The sequence below is a fragment of the Argopecten irradians genome, chromosome 5, assembly GCF_041381155.1.
Source record: "Argopecten irradians isolate NY chromosome 5, Ai_NY, whole genome shotgun sequence".
Lineage (NCBI taxonomy): Eukaryota > Metazoa > Mollusca > Bivalvia > Pectinida > Pectinidae > Argopecten > Argopecten irradians.
In genome coordinates this window covers 15,686,537-15,698,341 of record NC_091138.1, presented here as the reverse complement: position 1 = coordinate 15,698,341, position 11,805 = coordinate 15,686,537, and the positions used below count along the sequence as shown (strand labels likewise).

At 32.4% G+C, this 11,805-nt stretch overlaps 1 protein-coding gene across 1 annotated transcript; it reads left to right on the top strand.

The window, feature by feature from the left end:
* Nucleotides 1–1,238: 1,238 nt before the first annotated feature.
* Nucleotides 1,239–10,561, top strand: LOC138322983 (uncharacterized). Its single transcript, XM_069267265.1, has 4 exons — nucleotides 1,239–2,168; nucleotides 4,623–4,669; nucleotides 5,160–5,240; nucleotides 7,164–10,561. The coding sequence occupies exons 1-4, from the start codon at nucleotides 2,159–2,161 to the stop codon at nucleotides 7,389–7,391; spliced, it is 366 nt and encodes a 121-aa protein (XP_069123366.1). The 5' UTR covers nucleotides 1,239–2,158; the 3' UTR covers nucleotides 7,392–10,561.
* The last annotated feature ends 1,244 nt before the right edge of the window (nucleotides 10,562–11,805 follow it).

Sequence of the window (11,805 nt, the reverse complement as noted above, 5' to 3'; positions counted from 1 at the left end):
TGTCTATAAAGGGATTATATAAAGATCGTTTATAGACAAATGTCCTGTATAAAGTCAGAATATATAATACATTCCACCAAAAGCGATTGATGAGTCTGTCCTTTATAGACAGGTGTCCTTTATATAGAGTTGTCCTTTATCGTAGGATAAACCATATGCACTGCCCTCCAAAAGTTCTGTTACACGTGTAGTTTTACAAATATACATAACATACAGAAATATGTAACCTTTTTTTTAAATACAGGCATCAGTATATGTTATTTATCAACTTATTTATCTTCTCTAACTCATTGATTTTTTTTTCGAGAGTTGTCTAACAAACAAATTTCCAGATTTTTTTTTACATAAGTAACAGAACGTTTGAAGGACAGTGCATATTATGTATATTTTGTTTTGAACCATTCGTATCATTAACCGATGTTGAAGTAGGAGGAAGACAATCGTATTTCATTGAACGTGTGTTGGCTTTCTAGGTAACAATAACAAGTGTTATATTGTCTATATAACCACATAAACACATAATACAATTGTTACCTTTATACTTTGTTTTCCACAGCCACCACAGAAAGTAAGTACACTATTTTGATAAATGTTGTTATATATAATGTCATGCATTTTAAAATATTCACAAATTAAACTATTTTATCATTATAATCATATCCACATGATTTTTATGATTTTTTTTATCGAAATGTAGGGGTTTTAAATTTTCGTCTATTGTAATTTTAACTATCGTAAACAGCAAATTTGTTTTAAACAGTGACCAAAATATTCCTGATTGTGTCATAATAAGAATAAGTTTTTAAATGTTAAAAAGAAAAAGTGGGGAAATAGAACAATAAGAGAACAGACTATGATATTTAACGTATGGCACAAAATCACTTTCGTCACGTTACATATTAAAATGTGAACCATTATATCATATAAGTGGAATATAGTTCACCAGCACTGTTGATGAATGAACAGAACAAAACAAACAGGTGTTGTTTTATTATATTTACACTGAATTCTGAGGTCCTTTGTTCAATTAATTTTCACGTGTGGTATGTACACCCAATTATCACGTGATTTGGTGTTTTATAACATAAGTCACCGTAATGATAGTATCATCAAGTTTGGCGTGATGATTATTTACTTTATACTGCAATATTAAAGAGTGCGTAAACGCATCTGATGGTTTATGTCAGTATGCAATTAACGTTTTGGGAAATCAAAATATCTACTTAATCATTTTTCAGGCTCCATTGAAAGTAAGTTTATAAGTATAAAATCTTAATATATGTTTTGCACTGTCTTTAACAATTATTCACATTGACAACAGTATAGGGGAGACAATTCACACATCAAACTTCTATCCATTGTTCCACACACCAGTTGGTGTTAATATCTAAATGCCTTTACAATTCCAACACAACATCATACTACAAAAAGGTATTGAAATATATGTTAAGTTGATAATTTATGAAATCTCCATCGTATTTTATGATACAATAAAACTGTCAAACTGAAGTTAAGCAAAAGGTGAAAAAAAAATCTTACTTTTTTGATTATTTAAGTTCATTATTCGGTTTTCCTGATGTATTATGATTTATATTGAATATTTCTAAAAGTCGTGAAGATTGAGCACCTGTATTTTTGTATCAGCTATTAATAACACACTCTGTTTCTATTGAATATTTAGGTAGTAATTTGCTTAATTAACACCAATGAAGAAATAGACTACTCATGTCTGTACATAGCTATGCTAATTACTTTATGTATTCATATTTGAATAAAAGTCATATTTTATGCATCATTTTTTCTATATACACGTTTTGTGTTTGTGAATTTTGTCATCTTCGGACATTACCTGTAGTTACGAATATATAGATACTTATCAAGCACAGTTTTTTTTAATTTGTACATATTTGTATGACGCGCTGTTACAACCCACTTGAAAGAAATAACGCACTTTGTAGTTAAAACATTTTTTGAAAAAAATTTTCAAAGGTTTCAAAGTGCGTTATTATTTCAAAGTGGGTTTGTACCAACGCACATTTCTGTTCAATCTTGTGACTTGTTATGTAAACTCTTTTCTCTATAATGCAATATAAAAGCAAACACACCTACTACTGCCGATTCTGGCTCGACGGGTTCCACTGACTCAACAGCAAGCAGCATGGCGTCCAGTAAGTCTTAGACGTGTCCCTCTTACCCGTGCACGACTACATGACTTGTACATTCTCCCTTGTATTTTTCCTGGTTTATATTCTGAACATACATTTTATCTTCTGTTGCTAAAATGGTATGGTATAAAAATGTTGATCTATACAATCAACCCTTCAATTCTACTGCTTTCAGTACTACAAAATTATGTTATCCTTTGTGGTATACCAATGGGGTTTATATTTCAAACATTTAATTTTTCTGTTTGTTATTTATTCAGGACTACATATGTAGTCCAATACCCATCCTTATGAGTTGGTTCTTGCACATGTACCGTTCACTTTGTCTGTAAACGTTGTCGAATGTTCTGTTCCAATGTCTTTCTATTTTACCCAGCCTTAAATGTATCAGTGTAAAGCTTGTGTCTTCCTCTTTATTGACTGCTTGGAAATGTATGCCCCAGAGTTTCTGTGTATAACTACCTGTTGTGATGAAGCATGTACTAAGTAATCAATGCATGATGTAATTGCTTAACTTGATGATATCACGATATTTTATAATTCAATATAAAATATGTTTATAATTCAATATAAAATATGTGTAGGATCTTACATGAGTGTTCATTTCATATGAGATTTTATGAAACTCGTCTCGAAGTTTTAATTTTTGCTCGCCAAGGCTCGCAAAAATAAAAACTTCTTAGACGAGTTTCATAAAATCTCATCTCGAAGTTTTAATTTTTGCTCGCCAAGGCTCGCAAAAATAAAAACTTAGACGAGTTTCATAAAATCTCATATGAAATGAATACATATTTAAAATTACTTTTTATCACATAACTCCAAATACCTACATAACAAAGAATTTCACGTCAAAATGTATTCCGAAAATCCAGCAACGGCCGCCATTTTGTCTCGACGTCCTCATAATCCTGACGTAATGTCATTTTTCCTTACGTCATTTTCTTGTTTCTGTCTGATGTCACAATGAATTTCTAGCTCATGAAAATCTCTCCAGGTCATATTACACTAGTGAAATATGCAAAAATATTACACGGGCGAAATCACCGGATATCAGGCGGATTATGTGATAAAATAAAATGTGATATACATGAATATGTGTTCCACTGTTTTGTGGTTGTTTGTTTGGTGTCTGCCAAGTAGCATCCTCTATATTCCAGGGGTTGCTATTGAAATTACTGTCGTACAAAAAAGTAAAAGCACTACAAAGAATGATCAAATAATGCCTATTTAGACTACTTTAGAATATGACAATGGATCGATGCCCAAATTCAAAGCCAACAGCATACCGTTATTCGATTCTTTTGATGTACATCGAAGAAACGAACTATCATGTTTCATCTTATACAAAAGTTATTGTAAAAAAAGTCGAAAAAGTTGCTGTGACAAAGTCCAAAGGTGGATATAACGACAGTGAATAGTAACTCCTTAAGTGTCAGGGATGGTTTTGTAGTTAATATATAAAGTTGATATACCCGTGGCGTTACAATATGTAAGTATTAATGTAAACTTTAAATGTTTATTGCAAGTAATTTATTTTAGACTAAAATATTCAAAAATTCAAAAATTGTATTATCAGTATTTTAATAGCCAACAATGTATTCCTGACAAAACACCACTAGCTTTTTATTATGATCATCATGCTATATTTATATTGTATGGTGTAATAGTTCACTTTCAATTTGTTATCACTCCTATGCTTAATGTTTGATCAATATGGTCGAAAACGTTACTTTTGAGGAATCAACATACACTCATCATCGGAAGGCTGTATAACGTGTAAGACAACAAATAAATGTATCTGTATGAATCATTTATCATTACTTATTGAATTTATAATTACTATCCATTTGTGTTATATATATATTTCAAATTATGTTACCGTTGGTATAACGAATTTCCTTATGGAATATAATGTAGAGAAATACAACTTTCAAGTCTTGAAGTTAAATATTTCTTTGGAAAACTATTCGAATATGTAAACTTCGAGCTAAATTCCTGACGATAGCTACGATATTGAAGTATGCATGCTTTCAATTTCATGTGTTCTAATTAATTGTAGTGATAACTATTTTACTACAGATATAATTCATGCTATGTTCTCCATGCTATTTGTATGGTTATAATTATCATCATAATTCTAGCTGTAATCTTTATGATAACTTCATATGTATCTAATATACAATCATTTAATTTGATTCTGTCGTTATAGTGTTATATTGCCCTAGTGGAATCTAAAGTAACGACCTCGGACTACGTTCCCTGTCATTATTTATTCTTTCACAGCAGTTTAACAAATGTAATACCATTTAGATCTCAACAAAGGTTCATAAGTGATAAATATGTACCAGTATGATTTCATTTGTACATATTAATCGTTCTAGCTTTTATAAATGTCTGATATATAATTGTACGTGCTATTTTATTGTATATGCAATCATTTGTTTTTATATTTATTAGCTCCCACAACTACGGCATCAACTACAACTACAACGCCATTTACCATTGTGAGTCTCTAGCTGCAAATAAATAATTTATCAAATATGTTTGATTTTGCAGTATTTAAAGATGCAAACCCGGTATTACTAGTTTAGTAAACATCATCTTTTTTTTATTTGTTTTATTTTCGGTAGTTAAATTTTTTCTGGGTCGTGATTTTTATCATAAAGATGAAAACATCGATTAATAGAAATGCGTTACCCATACATTTATTTGGGATGATAAATTGATGGTATGATGTTGATATTTGGTTGGTTTATGATCCGTTCACATTACGAATCTCATGATGGATTGAATTAGGTTCTATAGACGTATACACATTTTGAACGACTACTCTTTTAATCATTGCAATGCATTTAGCAGGGATATACCCCAATATGTGAGTACTCGCAAATGACTCAATCGGTAGATCAACCGGCCAACATTCAGGGATTCATTTCCTCTAATCTTGCCACACATTTTTTAGCGAATGTTAATGATTGATCTCTTTGTTTGTAGTCTTGCTACAGTGGATTCTGTTCTGGTGATGGCTGTACAGCCAACATCACCTCTAAGTGTTCGAGCACATATCGATGTATGGTAAGCATTTGGTATTTGCATATTACAGAGTTATCTGCCCTTGCGGGTAGGTATTGATTGTGACGTCATGTGTTTTGCGGGCGTAACGTCATACTTGTCGGAGAAAACGACGTGAATTGCGCCTATAGAATAATGACGCCACAATGGATACCTACCCGCAAGGGAGCTAACTCAAAAATATGCAAAGACGGAATATATAAGATTATGCCGCAAAATATCGGAGCTAAATAGCCAAAATTACCAGAGTTATTATCAAATATAGACCAAAAGCCGTAGCTACATATCCAATATAGGCGGAACTACATAGCTATTACAGCCGGAGCTACATAGTTAATATAGCAAATATAGCCAGAGTTACTAAACTGATATAGCCAGAGCAACATAGCTAATATAACCAATATAGCCAGAGTTACTAAACTGATATAGCCAGAGCAACATATCCAATATAGCCAATATAGCCAGAGTTACTAAACTGATATAGCCAGAGCTACATAGCTAATATAACCAATATAGCCAGAGTTACTAAACTGATATAGCCAGAGCTACATAGCTAATATAACCAATATAGCCAGAGTTACTAAACTGATATAGCCAGAGCTACATAGCTAATATAACCAATATAGCCAGAGTTACTAAACTGATATAGCCAGAGCTACATAGCTAATATAACCAATATAGCCAGAGTTACTAAACTGATATAGCCAGAGCTACATAGCTAATAACCAATATAGCCAGAGCTACATAGCCAATATAGCCAGAGCTACATAGCTAATATAACCGATATAGCCAGAGTTACTAAGCTGATATAGCTTTAGCTACATAGCCAATATAAACAGTATAACCACAGCTACATAGTTAATATAACAGTAGCTACATTAAAGAGCCGATATAGCCGGATATATAGCAAATGTAGTCGGAGCTATATAGCCAAGATAGCCGGAGCTACATAGTCAATATAGAAAATATAGCCAGAGCTACATAGCCAATATAGCTTGAGCTACATGACATGGCTGCCAATCTAGCTAGAACTGCATAGTCAATATAGCTGGAGCAACATAGCCTTTATAGCCGGAGCTACATAACATAGTCAATATAGCTTGAACAACATAGCCTTTACAGTCGGAGCTACAGTACATAGTCAATATAGCTTGAACAACATAGCCTTTACTGTCGGAGCTACAGTACATAGTCAATATAGCTCGAATAGCATAGCCTTTACAGTCGGAGCTATAGCACATAGTCAATATAGCTTGAACAACATAGCCTTTACAGTCGGAGCTACAGTACATAGTCAATATAGCTCGAATACCATAGCTTTTACAGTCGGAGCTACAGAACATAGTCAATATAACTCGAACAACATAGCCTTTACAGTCGGAGCTACAGTACATAGTCAATATAGCTCGAATAACATAGTCTTTACAGTCTGAGCTACAGTACATAGTCAATATATCTTGAACAACATAGCCTTAACAGTCGGAGCTGCAGTACATAGTCAATATAGCTTGAACAACATAGCTTTTACAGTCGGAACAAAAGGGACAATATCAATATGTCATTGTTTATGTTTTTGTGTACGTCCGTGACCGTCCTTAACATGTAATTTTATTTGTTTGCCTTGTGTCTTGACAAAGGGAGGGGCAGATCGCCTCGAAAATTCGACATTATTTTGTCCACACTGTTATAATTTCTTCTTTTCCATGTAGTTATTAATACATATAGTGCATTCGGATCAACCCTGTGGTTCTAAGCATAACTTACGAGTGTAGAATCATATTAGAATTACTTACTTAATGGTGCTCCGATGTGGATTATATACATCAATTTAGCTTTTCTATTGTGCTAATTAAATGTCAACAGTAATCGATTGACTGTATATCTGATGTACACATGTTTCATTGAAAGCATTCTTTTTAATTTCAGATCGAAAAAGAAAATAACGCCACCGATACTTACTTCACTTTGTCCTGTGTTTCATTCCACTGTGTCCGCACAGCTACAAAATATTGTTGTCCCGACAATGATTGTAATCGGGTCGAAAACGAGTTTGCCAGCAGCGGAGGTCATGCCCTCAGCTCATGGATCGGTAACATTCTCGTCATCTTCGCTACAATGTTCGTCATACGGCAAACGACGACTTTAGGATACTGAGGAGTCAAACGTCGGCCATACATAAGGGGATCCAATTGTGAAAATAGTTCAAATGTTTCAGCGTAATGATATCTGAAAATATATTTACAAACAGAAATGCAGTCTGAATGTCAGAAAAACCTGCATGTTCATATTATAACTTAAAAATTGTTAAAAAAAAGGGCAAAGATAAAAAGTATCTAGGATTCCGCTTTGGATCGAATGAAAATGTGCTATTGTGCTAGAAACACGACTGAGATTAAATAGTGCAAACCCAGAGAGCCGAGTAGGGGTGGGGGTGTTGGGGCTGCAGCGGGATAATCCAACTGAGCCTATCTGTCATTTTCAGAGCTGCTTACTGCTAAATAAAACTTAATCTCATGGAATCCTAACACAGCAGGGTTGTTCCATGAAAATTGTGATCTCAGTATGGTATAAATGGTCAAATTTAAAAATATCAAGTGTTGAAATTTTGAGTCAGTCAAATAAATAAATTCATCAATTGGAATCCTTTCTTTATAAAGGAATGTGTTAAACATAAGATCAAAATAGATAAAGTGATTAGTTGGTATAGGTTTCCTTCTTTTTGGAGATTTTTCTTTTTTTTCTCTCTCTAAATTTGGCTTTCAAAATTTCAAAGAAAACCTATGCAATAATGAAGAATTCTTTTTATATTCTTCATCATCCTGAAGAAAACAAATGATAGTATCACATTATTCTTCAGGTCTAAAATAAACAAAAGTTGTATGGAAGCTACAAAGCAATTTAGTTCGGTGTCCCCGTCTGTGACATACAATCGCTTTATTGTACATGTAAAATTTACAGATGCAGTCATGGGGTTGTATGTAAGGGTCATGCAGTGATTCTATTTGTTTCTATTTACAAGGCGTATGACGCTACGGCCGAGAATTGCCTTGTAACTTGGCAATCTATCGACAAATATTGTTGAGTTATCGATAACAACAAATATGTATTTTCTATAACAATGATTGCTCGTTAACTGTGATAAGTTTGAATAATTGTTGATGGTGTTTTGTCATTTACGGTACTGACATTTGATAGTTGTATGTACTATCTTGCATTACCAGTTATGATGTATTTAAAAATCAATACTTCGATCTCGAGATACCAAAACAGCGATGATGAAATACGATTTGCTTCTGGTGATTAAAACCTCATATTTTGACGTATTTTTTTCACAAATTGAATCTCGACTTTTGTTCAATTCATAACAGCGGTGTTTTATAATAATATACGCGTCATTAAATGATATTTAATTTGGATATTTTGATTTGCTTCCGGTGATTAATCGACGGAAAATTGTACTTCACTCACGTCGTTTTTGTATCTCAAAACCCCCGTATTAGTTTTATAGTGATTATTGGATGAAGTCTATGAAACACAGACTGAATCTCCATTTTTTGTTCAATTTATTACAGCTACATTCTATAACAATACGGGGTTTCTGGATCCCAAACCGACATGTGTAAAGTGCAATTTACCGTCGATTAGTCCCACCACCCGTTGATTATAACGTCATCATTTGACTTAAGTTTCGTGACGTTTTAATAACCGGAAGGTGGGACTTATCGACGGTAAATTGTATTTTACACACGTCGTTTTGGGATCTCGAAACCCCCGTATCTATTTGCCATTAAAAGATACATGTATTTGATTTGGATATTTTGATTTTTGTGGCAAATGGTAAAGACATTTGAGATATAAATCAGTTTCTATGAAATACAGCTCTAGTTTTGATAAATAAATAGTGAAGAGATTTAAAGTGTGGAGATGGACAATGATCACAGAGACTAATCTGATCCGTCAGAGTCACGTCCCTACTGAATCCTTAGTGAAACGAAGGGATGTTATTACGGGAGATCAGAATGCACCGAGATCAAAAATATTATAAAAGATGTAGGTGCCTCTCAATAACACGGTTTCATTGTTTATCAGTAGCTTACATGCTCTTGTTAAATTATATTTTCTTTTGGTCTATTATTACGAATGCAAAAAGCTTAAAGCGATATTATGTTTTATAGAAACAAAAATCAAAATCCTGAAGCAAATACTAGGAATTTATTTCACAACTAGTGGTACCTATTTATTTTCAATTTGTAGCGTTGAGTAATATATTTGTTTTACGCCGACTACATAATGTGGTAACTTTTGGATAGCCTGTGTGCACCAATGTACATTATACATAAATGAATAATTTAGGAAACGATTGTTCTTAATTGTTCGGGAAAAATAAATATATCCGCTAGGTTTCTGTCGACAAATCCAAAACCATTTTAAACTAAGAAATGTTTATTAACGCTTGTGCTTTATATAGTCTGTTATATAGCTTTGTTTTATTGTATACTTCAGATAATATCTTTTTTTTTTAAATTGATCAATAAGGTAACATTCCAACAATATTTTTGTGAAATCAAGTTTTAGCCATCATAAACTTCCCCCCTTCTAACTCTTTGTATGTGTTAGCAATACGTATTAACAGATTTCGATTTCTGAAAGGTTATAAAATATTATTATAAAGTATACCTACGTATAAAATTAAGCTTTAAAATTTTGTTTTCCCAGATTGGATAATTTTTAACAAAAATCTGATGATTTCGTATTAAATATAATGCCTACCAATACGATTAAGCTTCATAATTTAGGTTTTCTCAGCAATATTTGGACAATTTTGAATCAAGGGAAATAATCTAATGAAATAAAGCTCATATTTTAATAAGACTAGTGAACACTTAAGTGCAGAGAACAATTGATGTAAATAGTTATTTCGTTTTCAGTTAGATGTAACAACGACCGCTTGAATTTGAAGCGGGGAATTTGGTCAATCTTGTGTTGATCTTTAGATTGTGAGATATTGTAATTATATGTTTTGTGGTTTCTTAAGTAAACAGTTTCTGCTGTCTTAAGCAACACAACTTAAATTAAGTGATTTATTTTGGTTACTGTTTTAAACCGCTTCGTTTATCATACAAAACAATCATTCGATTTGAATAAATATTTAATAATATTTCATCATGAAAAACAGTAACCCAAATAGTCCTGGAAGAATAGCGTGTGTCATAACATTGGTTAAATTCTGACAAAATATTCCTTTACCATTATTTGATTTTGTAATATATTGTATAACATACTGATTGTATCCGTCCTTTGAATAAAAAATCTACTTAACCACCTTTTCTTGTAAATAAGAATTCTTGACAAACACGAAACATTGCAGTAAAACAGTACAACAAACTATTGTGATATTATGCACAGGAACAAAAATTATACAATGGTGTCATTCATACGTATGAACTCAATGACATTTATAATGTGAATTAGGATTGGAAATGAAATAAATGACCGACAGGAGTTTGCAAATACGAAATAATAAGTATTCATATTATATGAAACCAAATGCTGTATCTTAGTGGTAATTTTCTTTAACGATAAAAACGCAAAATTTTGTAAAAATGACTTTCTATTGAATCACCGAATAACGTTAATTTATGTCCGCGCTAACGAAAACATCATTTACAGTTTTTCGCATTTGCGCTTAAATTTGACTACGCTATAATAAGTACGTATACAGCTGTGTCTTTGTATATCAACCATTGAATAGTTATATTGAATGACGTAACAGTGGTTTGAAACCAAATAATGAACAATTTATTTCACTCGAAAGAAAACAAATATTTTTACAATTAAACTGAGATTAAATCATGGACATTCACATTGCATTAAACAAACAGATATTGGACTGTGCGAAGCCAACTGTTTAACACTTATGATATATCAAAAGTTATATCAAACCTATCGATGCCATATCGTGTGGAACCAATAATTTCAAATCAAGATTCTACAACAAAAATGTTAAACGGAACATTGAAGTTCACATCGCCTGAAGCATTGAACGTTCCTAACAGGCTGAAATAAAACATTTAAATATAACCATTTATGAAAGATTGAATTTATAATAAAACATTGCTGCGAGAACAATCAAATGTGTTCCAAGAGAACAGTAGAATTGTATACTTAGAATCCTCATTTAGAAAATATTAGCAAGCATTTACATTTCTAATACACGATATACAATTTTTGTATAGACATTTCTTCAGTAGAGAATAATCTTTCCAAATGTTGTTTCTGCCAGATAAGAAAACAAAGTTTAACTTTTCTTTTGAACATCTTGGCTCTTATTTTGAACAATGAAATATACAAAGTTGAAAAAACAGTGTCAATGCACTAGTTGAACGTGCGCCCGGACAACAAGACAGTATATATTACTTTCTTATCTATCAGAGTTACTTCCCTTCGTTTTCTTTCTTCAGTACTGACGGAGTGAAAGGGAGAATAACTCTGTTAGTTTAGAATGAGATATCTAAGTCTTACCAAATGAAGATAAGCCACTGATCACATCCAAATGTTTGTAGTGAAA

Excerpts from the sequence above, each read along its gene's own strand:
- LOC138322983 (XM_069267265.1), top strand. Across the intron at positions 4,670-5,159 it reads CTACAACGCCATTTACCATT|TCTTGCTACAGTGGATTCTG; the intron begins GTGAGTCTCTAG and ends CTTTGTTTGTAG. Across the intron at positions 5,241-7,163 it reads CGAGCACATATCGATGTATG|ATCGAAAAAGAAAATAACGC; the intron begins GTAAGCATTTGG and ends TTTTAATTTCAG.